At 53.8% G+C, this 19,730-nt stretch overlaps 1 protein-coding gene across 6 annotated transcripts in view; it reads right to left on the minus strand.

Moving 5' to 3' along the window:
* The window catches only part of SHB (SH2 domain containing adaptor protein B), a 138,209-nt gene that overhangs the window by 15,095 nt on the left and 103,384 nt on the right, over positions 1 to 19,730 (minus strand). For 2 of the 6 annotated variants that reach the window (XM_033431135.2, XM_033431137.2), the window contains 3 exons: positions 18,596 to 18,767; positions 12,465 to 12,584; positions 154 to 11,976 (listed from right to left, as the gene is read on the minus strand). In XM_033431135.2, coding sequence (XP_033287026.2) covers positions 11,928 to 11,976; positions 12,465 to 12,584; positions 18,596 to 18,767 — 341 coding nt within the window. In that variant the 3' untranslated portion in view covers positions 154 to 11,927. Of the gene's footprint in view, positions 1 to 153; positions 11,977 to 12,464; positions 12,585 to 18,595; positions 18,768 to 19,730 lie in introns of those variants that run through there. The other 4 variants (XM_004271459.4, XM_033431136.2, XM_033431134.2 and 1 more) reach the window with 3 other exon arrangements.

Consider the following 19,730-nt stretch of genomic DNA (forward strand, 5'->3'; position numbering starts at 1 on the left):
ATCTGATGATGCAAAGTCCATATTCACATCTAATGTTCAGCTTTTGTGGCTTATCCCGTGTTGGGGAGCTTACTCCTTACAGGTACAACTTTTTCCAACCTTTGATGGCTCTGACCATGAGAAAGTCCTTCTACGTTCTGAGCTGAAATGTGACTTAGCACATTCCAGCAGGTCACAGCTGCTCTGCCTGCCCGTGGGAAGGCCCCCTGGAGAGCGGAATACAGAAGCAGGCGCAGACCTGAGGCTGCTCCTCTCCAGCTGTCCTCTCTCATCCTGGTCCCCCCTGCTGCTCACAATCTCTCATACACATGCTGGCCTGCAAACGGACAGTGTCCCCAGTGGGTATGTCCCACTTGGCTATTAGCCCTGCTGTCTGGACACGACTCCATCACCATGTGGACACTCTGAGTCTTCGCTGAACTCCTTTCTGGTGTCTTCCGACCTCCAGAGTCCACCTCTGTCTTCTTCCTCCTCCCCATCCCAAGGGACAGGATCTCATTGGCATGCAAGTGTCAGTGGGTGCAGACAACATGCACCTCTTGACCAAACCAAAAGGGGCACCAGTCCAAGAACATTAAGAAGCAAAAGCCCCACTGGCTGTGGCCACACTTGGAAGGTTTGCAAATGTAATTCTGAAAGGTCACTGCCAGCCCTTAGTAATCTGGGTTCTGGAGGGCGAATCCTCTCATGTTGGGCATTCATTCTGGCAGCTTCTTGACAACCTCTGTCCACAGGGTGGAGAGTTTTCTCAAAATTAAATCTCTGGCTCTTTGCTCCCTAATGAAATTGATTTCTGCCTTGATACACAACAAAGCTTTCATTTTATTATTTGGCTAGGGTTTGACCACGTTAATTACAGTTTTTTTCAGCATGGCTGCAAGTAATTGAGTTCCCAAAAGTTACTTACTATCGGAACTGATTGCTTTTTAAAAGCACAACTTCCACAAAAGTAAAAGTCAACCCTTGTTTCATCACAGAAGATTTTTAGGGGGTAAGACTGGAACAACTGAGGACAGGAGAAAGTATTTTTCTAGCCTGAAAATCTGAACTCAAAACGGGATTATGCTCCCATTGGGAGACCATGAATCTGAAAGGTGGGTGTGCCCAGCACACACCACCTCATGCATTTGCCGCCTCAGTGGTTTCATCATCACTTGTGTCAGAACTCATATACTGCCCCCCCCCAAGTTTTTAATCATTGTTACTGGCACAATTCTACCTGCCTCAGAGGATACGCTGCAGAAGCCTCTTCAATTTCTAACACCAGGTACCAGGGACTGCAAAGCGCCTGCCCAGCACCGTGTAAATGCATTTTCCCTTGGGAGGCTGTGTTCAGCTAGGGTGGGGTACACACCTTTAGTGTCAGGTGGAAATGAGGGGCATGTGGCTACTCCTTGGCAAGTTGGGGAGTGGGAAGGAATTGTGGAAAAGATAAAGGACCAGAGATGCAGAAGCTGTAGGGAGACAGAGAGAGAGCTGACTAGGACTTCAGAGTTTACAAGGTACATCTCCGTCCACAATATTATTAGTCACCTGGGCCATGGGGGGCTTATGTGGAGGGGACAATTGAAAAGTTGGCACCACAGGGAGTTAGCACCACAGGGAGAGGGGACACTGCAGAGACCTCTCCTCTAATACCAAACCTAATCATCCTTCTACCTTTCTGTTACTTCCCAATACATTATTATTGTCCTAGGCCCTGCTCACATGCCACCTCCTCCAGGAAGCCTTCTGAGATGCCCCCAGTCAGACTCACTTTCTTCCTCCCTTACTCATTCTCTGCTACACCTCCCTCCATCACAGTAGTCACCTATTCTTGTCCCCGTGCCTGGACTACAAGCTTAGACTCTGATGTGCCTCTGTCTCCCCATCCAGTCAAAGGCCTGGTGCCTGGTAGGAACGCAGCAGTGACACCTACACTGCTGAACTGTTGCCCCTGCCCTGAAAGTCTGTGCTGAGAATGTGACAGGCTGATCCTCAAGCCGCCCAGGGCCGTGAGCAGCGTGTAGATTTTCAAAAGGAAAATAGAGAAAGAAAAAAAGTTCTAATTAAAACATTTCTAATAAGCCAGCTTTGCCAAAACCAATTGTTTCTGATATTCCTCCTAGGTGAAACAATCCTTAAAAAAAAAGGTATTAAAAGTGGCAGAAAGCACCCTTAGCTGGAAGGAGGATGGGGGCTGCTCACTGGGGGAGGGCTGCCCAGAAAAACGTAGGGTTTTTTTTTGAATTTAATTTTTTATACAGCGGGTTATTAGTTATCTATTTTATACATATTAGTGTATACACGTCAATCCCAATCTCCCAATTCATCCCACCACCACCGCACCCCCACCCCCCGCCACTTTCCCCCCTTGGTGTCCATACGTTTGTTCTCTACATCTGTGTCTCTATTTCTGCCCTGCAAACCGGTTCATCTGTACCATTTTTCTAGGTTCCACATATATGCATTAATATACGATATTTGTTTTTCTCTTTCTGACTTACTTCACTCTGTACGATAGTCTCTAGATCCATCCACGTCTCTACAAATGACCCAATTTCGTTCGGAAAAGGGCAGATTCGAGGCACAAAATGGAAGTGTGTGCACGTGTGAGTGTGACACACCCACATTCATACACAGCAAAATATCATTTTTATAGCTTTAGCGTTTGAACTGTGGGAGCAAAGACGAGAGCTATAAAATCTGACATCCGATTGTATAAATCTGCCGCAAATACCAAGAATGTTTATGGAGAAAATGGGAGAGAAAATATAGTGTTATGGGCTCAGAAGGGTAATAACCCTGGGATGGGAGTTGAGACATCTGGGCTCTGCCAGCAACTCGCTGCGGGACCTTGGGAAGGTCCTTTTCCCTTCCTGTGCCTGTTTCTCTCATCCGAAAGCCAGGGTCTTGACCTGGATGATTCAAGAGCCTTCTGGCTGCAAGGGCCTGAGGGTATGGGGAACAGGAAACCTTGGGATTTTACTGAATGAAGCTGGTTGCTTCCAGCCCCGCCAAATGCCTCTGGGAGGGGGGCGGGGGGGGGCGGGGGGCGGGGCTTTGAGTTATTTACCTAGCTGTTAGCAAAGTAAGACCCCCAATACTCCCCCGGGGAAAGCACAAGGCTCTGTAAATAACACCACCTGCATTCATACAGACACTCAGGGTTTACTAAGAGCTTTCCCTTCCGCTGTCTCCCTGAGCCTCGGGGCTGAGGCTCAGAGACGTGAAATAACTTGCTGGGTGACCCTCGTGGCTGGTGGAAGCAGTGATTCAGGCCCTGGTCCTCTGGTCCCTGACTGCATCTTTCTCCATGTTGCTGTATCTGCTGATGGCAGATACAAGGTCTGTATCTGTCACCATGGCCTGTCCTTGCTGCACCCCACATGCCCTCTCAATCAAGCCATTCCCAGATGGCTTTTGCAAAAGTATTATTAAATAAGTCCTATTAACAAGATGTTAGAAATGTGATTGGAAAGAAATATTTTTCTCATTTGAAGAGACCACCCAGTGCCTCAGAAGGGAAGCTGTCCCAGGGCACAAGAGGCTTCCTGGCAACAGTTGGAACGCCTCCCACGGCAGGCGAGCCTTACGGAGAGATTTATGGGGGCTGATATGAGATAATTAAAAACCAGCTGGAAATGTAATCAGGGTGGCTCTGACTCTGGAGGGGACCAGGGAGCTCTCGGGGGAGCAAAGGGCAATGCCGTGTGCTTGGCTGGGAGGGGAGATGCAGCAAGTCAGGAAGGGAAAACCCAGCCCATCAGCAGGCACGCTGGGCACTGCCAGGCTGGTGGGTACTCTGGACAATGGGTTGGCAGTGTGAGTGTGGGTACCCCTTGCCTCTGGTTTTGGGCAGCTGAGTTAGGACGAGTTTCCTGGGTTTTTCAAAACCATTCCAGGTCCATGTTGCAGCTGGTGGTGCCACCACTCACCCAGCTGTTCAGGAATCTGGATGAGGCCCCTGACTTCTCGCTGTTTCTCACCCTCTTCAGTTCTACCAGGACACGGCCTCTGTTCTACTCCCACTGCCCTAGTCCTTCGCTGAGCTGTTGCAGCCTCCTCAGCAGCCAGCGCTTCACCCCCATCTGCCTTCCAGACACCTCCACGGTCTGCAAACCTCTGTCTCTGAAGTTCACTGTTTTCATTTAGTCTCCTGCACGGCGCGTTGGAGGAGCTCCTAATTGCACCACTTCCTTTAAACCTTTTAGAAGGAGAAAACACGTCGCACACTAATTGAGCAGAAAGTTCATTTTCCCTCCATCAGTCCTGAAAGGATGTGAAATCCTCTGTGTAGTGAGAGCAAAGAGGCAGACGGCCCCTCTCCCCTGCCTGCCCTTTGTCTCAGGCCAATGCAAATGCTGCCAGAAAACAGGGCCTGCATGGGAAGCCAGGAGGCAAACAAGCTTCTTCCTCTTTCTGGTCTCAGTTTCTCCACCTGTACAGGGCATTGGGCCAGGTGATGTAAAAGGTCTCTTTCTGTTCCCTAAATCCCAAGATTTCTGCTCAAGTGTACTTAATGTATGAGAGCTACTGTCCTGGACCAGGTTCTGGTTCTTGTAATCGACTCATAATGTCTGAAGATGTGGAGGGAGAGATAGGGGTCAGCAGGACAGTGAGGGGGACAGAAAGGAATGCCTGTTGAAGTGGTCATCATCTTCAGGTACTGATCAAGAACTGGGAGATCAGGGAGGTTAAGTGACTTACCCAAGGTCACACAGCCAGAACAAGGGCAGTCTGGATTTGACTCTAGCCCTGTGATTTGAGTCTCAGTCATAACAAGGCAGGATTTTCTCAAGTTGCAGCCTGCATAAATTCTAAAATCCCACCACCATAAAGGGGAGTAGCTGCGGGCATGGACAGATCCAGACAATTCTCAAGGCTCTGGACCACACCAAGCTCTTTCCTCAATAACCCATGGCTCTCCAAAGTCTGTAACAAAGACAGTGGGCTACCACACTCACTTAATGCCTGCTGGGCACATGCCAAGCACTTCACGTATATCATCTCTTCAGGAATACCTCTGTAAAACCCATTTTATAGATGAGGAAATTGAGGCTCAGAGATGTTAAGTCCCTTTGTCCAAGGCCACCCTGCTAGTAAGTGGTAGAGCTGGGGTTCAAGAGCCCAATCCAGACTGATCCAGAGCCCATGTCTTCTGCTGCACAGAGCTGCCTCTATCCTGGGGAGATGGGGAGGAGTTAGTGATGGGATATATTGAAAACTGTGGATTGGAAAGTAGGCAGCTTCTGTCCTCCTGGGCTGCTGTTTCCTCAGAATGGGCAGCTCCTTACCCTGCCCATCCCCAACTGCCTCAACCCTCCTCACTTCCCAAGGCCCATGTCAAAACCCCTCCTCACTCCACCCCTTCCTGCCATCACTGTCTGCCTGGAGTCAGTCAGCTACCCCTGTGCCGGTCTGCCTGACCCCCACCTCTCTTTCTTCTGTACTCCCCCTTCTCCAGCCCTCACACCCACCTGGCAGCTCAGAGAGGTGCAGAGTCACGGGAGCAGGCAGCCAGGAACCCAGGGCCCTGGTCAGCAGAGCAGTGCCCCGGGTGGCACACACCTGCCTTTCTCGAAGCTCTGCCCTCAAGGGCAGGCTGGAGAGGAGAGCAAGTGGTGGTGATGGAGTCCTACATCCTGGAGCAGGAGGTCATGCTGGGCAGGGAACCCAACAACGGCCGGGGAGGCTCTACTGTGGTCTGGGGGACCACCCTGGGGGCTTGACCATGGGAGCAGCCCCCATGGAGCTGAGAGGCTGGAGCCTCAGATGTCGACCCGACAAGGGGTGCTCAGACGGCAGAAGGAAATGAAGTCCGTGCTCCCTGCCAATGATCGCAGGGCGAGCAGCCTTTCCTCATCCCCCGCCTCTCCCCGCCCCGCAAACCTTTATTATTTCTTGCTCCTGGCTGTCAGCAGCAACAAACTAAGATTAATCACTGGCCCGCCTGCCTAGACCCAGACATGCCTACTGTTTGAAAACTCTCTCCTCTACTATATAAATCAACGAGGGGAGAGAAGAAAGAAAAACAACTCTAACAGAAATGTGCCCCCAGAGCCCCTGGAACGCAGCCCATCAGCTCCTCTGGCCCTGCTACGCTCACCACCCTCCCAGGAAGCATCTTTTGGGTGAAGACTGGCTGCCCAGCAGTCAGCACAGACCCCCAGCTCCAAGCAGGAACCTGACGGGCCTCGTTTAGCAATCAGAGCAGGAGGCATCTTCTTGTCCGGCTCCCTCCTTCCCACCACGCTTAGGACTGAGCAGAAAGACAGCTTGGACCTGGAAGCAAATTTACAAATCAAATGCCAGACCCTCTTTCTGTGGGAACGGGGAAGACACTCGCCCGTGTCATCCAGAAGCAGATGTAGCCCAGACGCACCCTGAGGGCGCCTGACCTGGTGCAGCCCTGTCCACCTTGCTGCTTCCACGGCAATTTCTAAAGGCTCCGGGAAAGCTGGGAGGAGCGGAGACTGGCATATACCTGCTGAGCTGCGTTAATTATTACAACAACTTCATGAGAGTGGCCTACGTGGCTTTCTAGGTGATGATCAGGGAGGTAAAGTCATTGGCCGAGAACCACACAGCAGGTAAGAGATGGAGCTAGGGTTCGAACCCAGGTATCTCTGGCTGCAGAACCCATGCTTTTCCCTCTACTTTTTTTTTTGTGTGTGGTACGCGGGCCTCTCACTGTTGTGGCCTCTCCCGTTGCGGGCACAGACCCCGGACGCGCAGGCTCAGCGGCCATGGCTCACGGGCCCAGCCGCTCCGTGGCACGTGGGATCTTCCCGGACCGGGGCACGAACCCGTGTCCCCTGCATCGGCAGGCGGACTCTCAACCACTGCACCACCAGGAAAGCCCCTTCCCTCTACATCTTTAAAAGGGCTGCCCTGGATCTCCCCTTGGGACGTGTGGCCACGTGCTGCCCACCTCTTGGACTGTGCTAGCTCGGGTGGCATATCTGTGGACATGTCGGGGAGAGGGAGGCAGAGTAGTGTTCCATTTGACACCCTGGTTCATGAATGGTTCTAGAATACAGCTCTGGGACATGACTGCGACGCTGCTCAAAACCTTCAGGAACGCTCCCTGCCCTACAGGTTAGAGTCCCCAGTTCCTCAGCCTGATGACTAGGGCCACCCGTCTCCTTGGCTCCCATCAATGTCATCTGTTGTTCTTACACAAGCTCTGCACTTCCTGCCTCTGTACCATTCCCTCTGCCTGGCTGCCCTCTCTACCCTGTGCACAGGTCTAAGATCTGCCCGGCCTTCAAACAACCCCTCTTCTGGTTCCTTCCGTCTTTCACAGCCCTGAGCATTTTCTGCCTTGGGGAGCCTTAAACACGTTCTATGAGTATCTGAGTTACTCGTGTAAATACCACTTCTTCCCCGATTGGGCTATGAACTCCTGGAGACTGGAGCCCATTAAATAACAAGACACGGAAAGGGCAGAGCTTATGGGCTGAGGAAGGCTCCTGAGTGATCAGGGCTGAGTTGTACCCTGATGGGAAAAGGTCAGACCCCAGAAATGTCTCTTGAGGTCAGAATCTGGGCCACACATTTGCAAGGATGCTGTGAAGTTTGCCTTTGGGGATTTGAAAGCTGAAGGCCCCTTTGTGAGGGCTCCCTGGGGCCATGTCCCCCACTGGAGTTGGGGCTCTCAGTGCTTAAAGAGAACAGGGCTGGGCCCTTGTCAAAGGAGCAGGGGCATCCCTGCTGAGGCCTCAGGAAGGCCACTCTGTCTGCCCCCATCCCTGGGGGGTGCCCAGAACAGGCAGAGCCTGCCCTGTGTACGAGGAGGCCCTGGCGTTCTCCCTGCCTCCCCGGCCCTCAGCAGCAAACCCTCTGGTCTTTGGAGTCCTGTTTCCCTCATCTTGTCCAGATTCCTTTGCAAAAACTCATGAAACTAGAAATTGCAAAGAGTCATTCACAGTCCAAAGTGCCTAAAGAACCCTTTTAATGAGATTTTTCATCCCTTTCCCCCGCTGCTTGCCTTTCCAAACAGTAAACTGTGTTAGAGGGTGATGTTTTCTTGCCAACTTCTAAAAGCTCAATCTTTCACTTCCCCGAGGCTAGAGTGAGTGTAGCAGGGGTCAATGGTTGGCGCTGGGGCCAACGTGTGTGCTGATGGCTTGAGAGGGCGCCAAGGGTCTGACGCCCTGTCAGGTCAGGCTGGAGAGGGGAAGAGGGAGAGTTCTGCAGAAGGAGGGGATGAGGGCAGTGTTCAAAAGCCATGAGGCAGGACCTCTGCAAGACTGCTTCACGGGTGGGGGCATCCGCCATGGAGGGGACTTGGATGGATGCGAGGAGGTGAGGGAGGCAGGCGCCATCTTGGATTGCCACGGGTGCAGGGGGTTTTGGTGAAGGGGCAGGTGGGTGGCAGCTTAGGCTGGTCCAGGGATCTGCCTGGTCCCCACAGTGGGAAGCAGTCGCCATCTCTCGTCAGTGTGGTCAGCTGCCAGCTGGGGAGCTGGTCAGTCACAAATCCCCTGTGGGTCTCAGTCTCCCCAGCCATGAAGCAAAGGGACTGGACCAGGCAGGCCTCTACAGTCGCTTCAGGTTCGACACCGATGACCTTCTGGCTGGTGTAAGGAGTGCTTGGGAGCGGGTGGGGAGACACTGGGCTGGGAGTCCTCTGCCTCCACTCCATTCTCAGCTGGTCGGTCAGCTTCCTCTACCCTAAGGTGAGAACGAGGATGGTGGTCTCTGCCCTGGCCACCCCGTGGGGCTGTCCCGAGGCGAACGCGCAGGCTTTCTTAAATCGTGAAGTGTTGTGGATTTGCAGGGTGGAAGTGGGGTTTAAGCATACAGGCGGGTGCCTGAGAGTGGCCCCGTCACTAAGAACTGAGTCTCAGCTCCTCTGCAGGGCGCGAGTCCTGCCCAGGCTCTTCTGCATCTCCAGGGCTTTGCCTAGCCTGTCCCCTCCACCTGAGATGCCCACCAACTGTCCCTGCCTGGGGAATGCCTACCCTTTCTTTAAGGCTTAAGTGTACCTCTGCACAGCAGCTTCTCCAGACCCTCTCACTCCAGCGCCAGCTCTGGCCCCCAAGGGCCTCTGTGCAGACATGCAAGCAACAAGGCCCAGACTGGGAGCTCTGCAGCCCGGGCCGGGCTGTCCTCTCCTCTGCTCCCTGTGCTGCTCGGCCTAGTGCCTGGTACCAAGGGCTCTGACAAATATGTGCTGAGGGAAGGACGGGAGGGGTGGAGGGCCCTGTCCTCTGGGGCCAGACTCCCCCAAACACTTTCCTCCACCCTGGAATACCCTCATCGCATGACCCAAGGCTCACATGATAACATAGCTGGAATTCCAATGTACATTTGCACCTCACTCCTGATAATGCCACTCCCCACCCTACCCCCACCAGGGAGGCTTCGGGATGTGGAGTCCCTGGACCTCCATGGTGGCTGGCAAAGCTGGCACTTGCCCCAAGCAGCCGGGACATTCAGTACCAGGCCAGTTCCATTTGTGGTTGAGGTGATGAATGCCAGGTGTCACTCCCTGGCCGGCAGCCTGACTGGTCACTGGGAACTGAGGCTGCTCTGGAAAACAAGCCCACCTCCACTTAGCGGGCTGCTCTGGCCAGCCACGGATGGCCTAGCCCTCCTCCCCACTTCTGGCCTTCTTCAAGAGAAGGCTGACCAGGTAAGACCACCCCTCTGGCGTTTGGGAGCTAATGGCTCCTGACAAGCATGCAAAACTAAACCCTCCACCTCCAGCACCCATGGGCAGAGATCAGTCATCCAAATTGCACTTCCTGATAATGAGAACTGACAGGACGGGTCCAGGAAGACAAACCTGGGCCTGACGGCAGAGTGCTCTGATCTGGGATCCCAGCGCAGGCCCCTGGGCTGCGCCCTCAGTCTCCTCCACCTCCTCCCCTCGCCTGGGAGGTGCAGGGGATCCTGCCACAGCACTCCAAGGACAATGGGTGGCTGAGCCCACGGGCAGGGGAACCCCGGAGAGCCAGAGACACTGATAAGCATCGATGTAAGGAAAGCAGCGTCACCTCTCATGCACAGATGAGGACACTGAGGCTCAGAAAGGTGATGTGGCTGCCAAGGCCACAAGGCCAGCAAGTGGGGAAGCCCGGCCCCTGGACTATAAGCCTGTTACAGAGCAGAAGAGAATCAAGGCGCTCTCCATCCCGAGAGTGGTCCTACGGTCTAGGGAAGGGAGCAAACCAGGAACGAAAAGGGAATTATGCTCTTAGGACTTTGACAGAACCACTCTTCTGAAGACCCATCGGTGAGCTGGCATTTGGGCCTGTTTGTATAACGGAGGGCATGGGCTCAGGGCACTGAGGAATGGACCACGCAGGCACCGCTGGCATGAGTACTCCTGCCACTGGCTCGAGATTCCTTGTGTGCTCCCATGCTGGCGCCTCAGCCCCAAAACATCCTGGGAACTTGGGAGGCTGTTTCTTCCTTGCAGGCAGGGCTGTGGTGGGGTCACCAGGGGCCCCAATGTTCAGCCAGGCCTGCCCAGTGCAGGGGCCCAGCACGCGCCCAGTGAATGAACAGAAGTGCGATGGGGCCCTGGCCCTCATGATGAACGACTGGGCCTGGCACGGGGAGCCCCACCCTTTTCTCTGTGCATTCAATCAGCCCTCTCGGGAAGACGCCTCTGGCCTGGTCCCAGACGACAGAATTCCAGGAAGAATGAGATCCACTGAGGAACTCAGAGATTGCCAGCGTGATGAGAGTGAGGAAGCCCAGGGCGTGGGCAGGCTGTCTGGGTCACCAGGGAAAGGTGGTGACACAGGAGTCCCATCTCTGATGTCACTTGCTTCTTTTACCTCTCTTGCAGTCCAGAAAGGCACAATTCACCTTGAGGCGGGAAGGTGAAGATCTGGAAGCATCATTCATGGGCACCCGGGTTGCCAGGTTACCTCGAACAGTAAGGGAGGGAGGGGGCTGCATGGAGCAGTGGGGAGTTGAAGACCCCCTGGCCCCAGGCAGCACAGCCAGCAGTGTGCACCTGACCCCACTGTGGCCCTCTGGCTTTGGCCGCCTCCAGCCCAGCCACGGTTTAGTGTATTGAATTTTCCTGGGCTGCAATAACTGGCCTGATTCTTTAAGCTGTCAGGCCTGATGGTGGACGATGAAGCATGCATGTGCCGTTTGTCCTGAGTGCCCTCCCAGCTGCTTAGAAATCCCCTCCACGTCCTCCCTGGCAAGGCGGTTGTCCGGCTCCTGGCTGCACACACCCCCAGTGATGAGATACTCGCTACTTCTTGAGGCAGCTTTGGATCGTTCTGATTCCTGATTGGCTCTGTTAGAGAACTGCGCCTCTCACTGACCTGGAATCTGCCTGCCCATAACTCTCCCATCTACCACGTCTGCCCTGATGTCCTTGAGAGATCTGTGGTGTCCCCAAGTCTCCACACACCCTCCCTTCTCCAGGCGGACTTCCAGTGCCTCTGCTTCCTGCCCAGGCTCTGCTCTGCAGTTTGTCACTGTCCCTCTCAGGTGGGGTCAGTCCTGAGCAGAGAACACAGGCCAATCTCTCTCTCCTTGGCTGCACTGACCCTACTGACTACACAACCCGGCCTGCACAGGGCTCTCCTGACAGCTGCATCCCAGCAGGCCCTCTCTCCATCACATGGCCTTGAACAATGGTGAGTAGAGCAGAAAGGAAGCAGGCAGAGGGCTGCACCACTCCTGATGGTCTGTGCTGGCTGAAGGGCCTGGGTTTATGCCCCAGTTCTGTCACTAATTCTTTAAATCCGTCCTCTCTCCAGGCCTCAGTTTTCCTGTCTGTAAAATGGGTTTCAGACAATCCGCTGGGTTCCATCCAGTCAGTAACGGCACTAAATGATGAAGCCCTCAATCAAAAAACCCTTTTCTTATGGCAGGGCCACCTATCCTGAAAGCAATGGCCTCGTATCCAGAAAGACCTGACAGGTGATAATGCCAGCAAGGTTCTTCCTGGCTCTTCCCAGTGTTCCTCACAACCTTTGTGTGACACCTAAAAGTGAAACTTTCCCAAACAGCAACCTAGAACATAAGGAAAGGGTGGTTCTCATGGCGGCAGCAGGAACAGTGGGGAGTCAAACACCAGGCCTTGAGTACTGGCCCTGCCCCTTGGGCCAGCCATGGCCCCTCTCTGAGCCTTAGTTTCCTAATCTGCAAAATGGGGACAAGATGTTTCTCATCAAAGTGCTGTGTGAGGGTTGAGAGAGGGATGAGGCATGCTACGCACTTCTATAGTCCCTGGCTCACCGTACGTGTGAAAGCTATTCTTGGATATTTAATATAAATTCTAGGAAAATGCCCCCCCTCTTTGTGGGGGGCAGAAACAGAGGACATAAAAACTCCTCTGTATCCCAGAATAAGATCAAATTGGAAAAGCAAGGCTTGAAATAACTCATGCTGGCAAGTTCCCTTGGGGGACACTGGCGGGTCTTTCTGCCCCAGACACTGGGGCCAGGCCACGCATCGCTGGAGGCTGCCGAGGGCCCAGGAGGTGGCCAAGGTGTACTCACTTCAGGGAGAGGGAGTAGTCGTGCCTGCTGGTCTGGCTGTTCCGGACAAGGTAGCTACACTCCTTGCAGAGTCGCAGCAGGTTCTCCGCATCTCCTCTGCTGATGGCTCCGTGATACCATCTGCGGAGAAGAGACGGGGTCAGAACCCAGCAGGGACGGACCCCCACAGCTGACACCCTGAAATCCGCTCCTCCCCGATGAGGCTCAGCCTCTCTGAGGGCAGCTGTCGGCGTCCCGGGCCTCCTTGTCACGAGGCAGTGCACGTGCGTTTGTGTGTGTGCGTGCACCTGTGTGTATCCGTGCGTTCAGTCATTCACTAGACATCGACCGAATGCCTGCTGCACGCAGGTCCTGGGGAGAGAACAGTGAGCAGACCTGCGATCTCCTCGCCATGAAGCTTCCGGTCTAGTGTGGAGGCTATGGAGGAAACGAAGCAGGGCTGCCTGGCTTGGAGCTGGCAGGAGGGACCGCTACTTTAAGCAGCTGCCAGGGAAGCCTTCTGCAGAGAGTGACATTTCAGCGTGAACCTGAAGGAGGTGAGGGAGGAAGCCACGAAGGACAGCAGCTGGAAAAGAGCGCATCTCGTAGAAGGAAGGGCAGCAAAGGCGGGAGTGCCTGGCATGTTTTGGAAACAGCAAGGAGGCCAGCGTGGCTGGAGCGAGGCAAGGCAGTGGGGTGGGTGCTGAGGCCGAAGAGGCCACGCAGCAGGGCCGGCTCGGGGGCCTTGCGCGCAAGGCAATGCGGGGACTCTGGCTTTCTCCATCTGAGTGACACAGAAGCCGTCAGAGGGCGCTGACAGGAGGGACACGTGCTGGCTCTGCGACATCTGTGGGACTAGTGGGCGGTGTTCATCACTCAGGAAAGCAGGCATTTGGGGTGGGGGGGGTCACACCAGTGCTCCTGCCAAGTGCATCTGGCATCGACTGGGCACGTGGAAATCCCAGTGCCACTGCTTCTGGACAGCATGTGGTGAGTGGCAGAATCAGAAGGTAGGGGTGCAGTGACAGATGCTTGACTGCAGAACAAAAGGGGAACGTTGATTTTCAAGACTGAAAAAGCTGAAGGTAAAATTGCAGTGGCAGAGTGAGGATCCCAAGATGCCGACCAGCGGGTATACTCAGAACGGGTCTCTGTTTACGTGACAGTCTCTGAGGGGCTGGATCAGTGGGAAGGTGGCCAGAGATGGGGTCAGGAAGAGAACCAGGGGTGCTGGATGGTCAAGGATGGATCACCCTTTGGCCGCTGAGTCACAGATGCAGCTCTGCCACTGGCCAGCCGGGCACTCTGGGGCAAGTGGCTGAACCTGGGTACACCTCGGGGTTCCCTACCAAGTTAGGATCACTCCACCCCTGTTTTGGGGGTTGTGAGGATCAAATGGGACGATGCATTAAAGGGCTGGTGCACAGCCTGCAATGGGGTGAGTTTGCACAAACGGCAGCTACGAGCATCAGCTGAAAGAGACTGAACTTGTTGATGGCCAAGGGTCACTTCCCCAACTATCACTATTTCAGGCTGCTGCTCCCCGTGCAGACTACATTTTAAGCTCCCAGGTGTATGGGGGAGGCTGCCTCCTGGACCTGCCCAGGAGTGCCCTGTGAACAGTAGCCGTGAAAGTTCTGGTACAGACATTCTGCTTGGAGAAAAGCGTCGCACTGCCTTTCTCTGCACTTTCTGCCGTTTATAAGGCAGTGTTCTGAATAGTTAGCAGCAGTGAGGATGACATAATTATAACCTAAAAAAAACCCAACCAGCTCTAGGAAAGCAAGGACTGGAGCGTGAGTATGATGTGAGTATCCCCATCCAATGAGCATGTGACCGGGTCACTGATCACCAGGAGGTGACCGCTCACCCTCCCAGAGACGTGAAGTCTCAGGATATGCTTAAGAAAGGATACATGACTGTGTTTGAGAGAAGAGGTTAGACAAGAGAAATTTCACCTGTGTAACACAGCCCCAGTGAGCTGACAAAATGCTGTTTTATTTGGAAAACAAGTTTCAGATATTTGAAGCAGAGCCGTCCTCAGTGAAGGCCTAGAAGTGGTCTCCAGGGAAGTGCTGTCCGCATCTGCCCCCTGAACACAGGACAAGCAGCACTAAGGGAGGTGGTGGCAGACAGGTCTCCGGGGGCTCTGGATCCTCGTTAAGGGTAATCCCTGGTGGGTAAACAGGATAAGCTGCTGGTTCCTTCCCCCGCTGCTCCAGTCACTCCACACGGAGAGAAAGGCAGGGGACTCAGGGTCGAGGATCAAAGGAGAACCAGGAGTTTGGGAGAGATGGGGCAAAGGACACTAGACTGGAGGATGGGGAGAGGGCAGCCAGGATGGGCCTGGGTGGTCCTTGGGGTTGGGGGGCACGGCTGGGGACCAACCCCTGCGCCCGAGGAGGCTTTGTCTGGACTGAAAAGAGATTCCAGGCAGCAGGCCATCTTGGGGATGTGCTGGACTTTGCAGAGCTGGCCACTCAGGCCAGAACCATAGGGATTAAGAAGACTCAACCATAGCCATCCAGTCCAACCAATATCCATGAGCTCATCCAATATTTACTCACCACTTACTACACCCTTGATCTCACAGGACTGATGCAGGGAGATGGAGAATCAACAAATAGATTCAGGAAACAATGTCAGATAGTGACAAGTGCTACGTAGGAATATTGTGTTTGTGAGAAGGCAGTGACTGGGGCAGGAGAGGTGCTTACTATGGAATGAATGGACAGGGGAGGACCCCAAGGAGATGGCATTTGACCTGAGAATCTGCACTGTGAGAAGGAGTCGATCATGTAAAGAGCCAAAGAAAACACGTTCTCTGCAGAGGAACCAGCAAATGCAAAGGTCCAGAAGTAGGAATGAGCTTGGGGTGTCCACGGAGCAGAAAGGCAGCAAGAATGGTCCAGCACTGTGAGTGTGGTGAGTGGTACAGGATGAGGATGGAGAGGAAGGCAGGGTCCAGTTCCCTGAGGCCTTGTGGGCCAAGGGAAGAAGTCTGATTTTATTCTAAGCATAGGGAGGGCAATGAGAGTTTTAAACAGAGATGCTTAAGAGATACTTGCTCTGGATGATCTTACAAAAGGTTAGCCAGGCTTCCCTGAAGAGCGGCCAGAGGGGAAATGAAGCAGGAGACGAGAGAGGAGGCTTCTGCAGTGGTCCACATGGGAGGACCTGAGATAAGAAGATGGATGGATTCGGGCTGTGTTCTGGATGGAAAACTGGAAGAACTTAGTAATGTACTAGATGCTGGTATAATGCAAACAAAGGAATCAAGATGACTCCAGCGTTGTGGCTTGGGCAACTAGGTAGATGTGATGCCGTTTGTGGAGGTGGGGAAGCTGGGGAGGAGGGGGTGTCCAGGAGAAGATCAGGAGTCCAGTTTTGAACGTGTTAAATTCAAGATGCCCATTCGTCAGCCAAGTGAAGATTCCACAAAGGCAGCTGGACGTAGGAGTTGGGAGTTCTGTGGGCTGGGGAAGCGCACTGGTGAATCACCACCAGCATCCTGAGACTACCCAGGGAGAGCACGTAGCTGGAAACTGAGCCTCGGACAGTCTGACTTTCAGGTCAGGTTGAGACAAGGATCTGGCGGGGGAGGCAGGAGCAAAACCAGGAGCAGAGACTGTCTCTGCAGGAGGGAGCCGTCTACTGTGCTGGCTGCCACAGAGGTCAGAGGAGGTCACCTGGTGACTCGGGCAGAAAAGGGAAGCAGATTGTGGTGGGTGAGAGAGTGGCAGGTGATGGAAGGGAGAGAAGACGTGCTGACACGTGGGAAAAGGTTCCGAAAGTCCCTCTTTGGGGACTTTGTCCATTGAGTGGACAGCTAGCTATTCACTGAGCACATACTATGTGCCAGGCACTGTTCCAGGCACTGAGCAGTGGTGACCCAGCCAAGTTCCTGCCCTCATGGAGCTTATGTTCCCAACAGGGGCCAGAGCCAGAGGGGGATGTCCCGTCAGGATTACTTCTTTATTTGCTTTAAGAAGTTCACAACTGGCACATGTTTATATGCTGATGGTAATAATGACGCAGGACAGAGGGGGCGGTGGGCTGCCTGAAGAAGGCCGGGAGCAGTTGCCCTGAGTACCTGAGCAGCCTTTCCACCATCCCAGGAGAGCAAGCAAGTGGTAGGGGTACCCGGGCAGATGTGTGACTGTCCACCTTCAATAACCCTCTAAGACTGGGGCACATCCCTCAGTGTCCCCATGTTCCCTCTCCTCTGTGCTAGGGTGGAGAGAAGTCGGGCCTTGAAGGGGCCCCCTAATCTCTGAGGCAACACCAGTCCAGGTGGGGGGATACGGTGAACCTGGGTCCTCAGGCTCCTCTGGAAGTGGGATGTTATTTAAGCCCATCTCTCGGGTGATGAGGCAGGGTCTCCAGCAGGCCAGAATAATCCCAGAGAGATGAGACGGGGGTGGTGGGGGGAGGGAAGCCAGTCACGACTCTGGACTTGGCCGAGGGCCTTGTTGGGTGGGAACGGGAAAGGAAAGGCAGAACTGCCCTCAAGGGGCCCATGAAGTTCCATCTGGGAGTGGGAAGAGGGTAGGCTGGGCCGCTGACCCCAGGCAGTGATACAGTGTGGAGGGAGGAAGCACAGGGCCAGGAATCAGGAGATGCGCACTCTAATCCCAATCAGGCAGACCTGACAGTGGCCTTGACCTTCTATGAGCCTTAACAGTGACTCCATGAACTGGTTGCTGAGACTGACCCAGGCAGACCTGGTCAGGATGCATGCTGAATAGCTCCCAACTCCCAGGGATCTCTGGATCATATTTTGTTTGTTGATTAAAAAGCTCACAGTTTGATCAGAAATAAGCAAAACCTGCCACCCAATCTGTGTGGCTGTGAGAAGTGATTAACACAACACCCGCTGGGAGCGCACCCCACCTCCAATGTGCTTGATGTAGCAGGCGCAGGGCTGTCACAAAGGAGGCTGCAGCACACGCTTAAAAAGGGGCACAGGAGCACATGACATCATTCGGAAAACTCTGCATCCTGCTCAGCAAGGGAGCATTTCCTGTGAGGGATGCACTGCCGGCTGGGTGAGACCAGAATCCCCTGGGCGGAGACTAACATAGTACATAACACACACAATGAAGTCTCCTAAGGAACCGGCCTGGTGTCAGCTAATCTCTTGGCCTTACTGAGTGCCTACTCTGTGCCGGCCATGTGCTAAGGGTGAGGGGGAAGTGTATATGAGAGGAAAGTGAGGGGAGAGCGTGGGGTTGAGTCATGGAGTTCGAATCCTACCTCTGCACTCTGAGCCATGATATCCTAGCCAAGGCTCCACCTCTCTTAGAGCCCCGATTTTCTCATTTTGCAATAAGATGATCACCCCATTTATCCCACATTCGCTTGTTAAGAGGATGATACACCTGACGGTGCCAGCACAGGATCCAGGACGTGTTTTATTAAGCTCCTGGAGAAGCTCACTCTAGGGCAGGTATGTGGAATGATGAGAAACTGAAAAAGCAGTCTGGGGGCAACTCACAGAGTGAGCGGCAGATGGGATATGGGACTTCATGCTGGCGGTGATGGGGGGCCACTGAAAGTTTCAGAGCAGAGCAGGGACCTGACACCCCAGCAGAGAAGGGAGATGGTCATCACGGTCAAGGGGAGGGGCAGTAAACACTGACCAGCGGTGTTGAGGAGAAGCAGGGAGGGAAAGGGGCAGCAGGGATGGGACTTGGACGCCGATTAAAGCTGGGAAATCTCTGGGAAAAACCCAAGTCAAGAGCGTCCAGGCCTTGCCCAATTAATATCAAGCAGATGTGGGGCAAAACCATCACTACAAAAAAAAAACAACAAAAACCATCACTACAGCTATAAAAATAAATCTAATATATAATTAGGCAGCAAGATTTAGTATACATTCAGCTTTTCAAAAACTCACTTGCTGGATGATGAAATTAGAAAGGGGCATATAAGAGTGAGGGGTGCACCATGCGGACGATTTCACAGAACTTCCTACTAGCCAACTAAAGGAAGGCAGGCGACACAGTGTGGAGAGACAGGGCCAGAAATCAGGAGACACGCACTCTAACCCCAATCGGACAGACTTGACAGTGGCCTTGACCTTCTATGAGCCTCCACAGTGACTCCATGAACTGGTTGCTGAGACTGGGCTTTGCTCCCTAAGAACTTACATTTGCTTCTCCAGTGGGACAGCAGGATCCACTCTCTCTGCCAGGATCCCACAGAACTCGGGGCTCCCATGTTTGATGGGCTTGAAGCCCCCTCCGGGAGCTCGAAGCTGGCGCCGCCGGTCCTGGGAAGGCGAGGGGGATGACTGCCGTTTCTCACTGCCATTGAACTGGGCTGTGGGGGAGAGAGAGAAAGAGCACGGTTACCTGGTTACCCAGAGCTCAGCTCAAGGAGTGGCGCATAGTGGGGTCACGGTTGATGGTTCTCGTTGGGGCTTTACAACTTGCAGGCAGAAGGGTTCCAGGCAACGAACAAACATGGCTCGAAAGACGTGGGCTTCCTAAAACGGGACAAGCCTGTGCCATCAGAAACAGACGGTGCATTCGAGAGGCTGGTTGAATCCCCAGAGGCCACTGAGCTCAGCCTGGTCCCCAAAGGAACCCTCCTGCAACCTCCACCAAAGGTGACATGGCACTCCCAGAGGGGGCACAGTCCCCTAGACAGTTCCTCATTTTCTGCCAAAAACCTGTCTCAAAGCGGCTCCTCTCCTCCTCCCATTCTCCCATCCCACCTGGGGTGGCACAGGCCACATCTGCCCCCTTTCTCCTAGGACAACCCTAGAGAGTTCTAATCGAGGGTCATGTTGCATCACCCAAGTCTGCTCCTTGTCCTGGACCCAAGCACCCAGGGGAGCCTGGAGCAGTGTCCGGCACAGCGGAATGGGTCCTCCAGTGTGCCTTCCTCCCGCCCTGGACCTGTGAGAGTGTTGTTCACCCCACGGGCTGGGGAGGATGCCTCTTGAGGGCAGGACCCCGGAGACACCCCACAAAAAGCAGAAAATACTGAGCTAAAACTGGAGTTGCCAGAAGTGTTCCTGGAGACTGGCTAGTCCACCTTGCAAGTTATCTCTCTGGGCTTCAATTTCCTCACCTGGAAAATAGGGATAACGACCGTACCCACCTCATGGGGTTGCTGTGAGGATTCTGCCAGGTGGTGTACAGCCATCTTAGCAGAGCGCCTGGCATGCAGTTAGTCTGTGCTCAGTCAATGCTATTATAAATATTTTCTTTTATTATGAGTTATATTATTATTTTTATTATCATGTCTGCTCAGTGTGGACACAGTACTAAGCACTTC

The sequence above is a fragment of the Orcinus orca genome, chromosome 6, assembly GCF_937001465.1.
Source record: "Orcinus orca chromosome 6, mOrcOrc1.1, whole genome shotgun sequence".
Taxonomy (NCBI): domain Eukaryota; kingdom Metazoa; phylum Chordata; class Mammalia; order Artiodactyla; family Delphinidae; genus Orcinus; species Orcinus orca.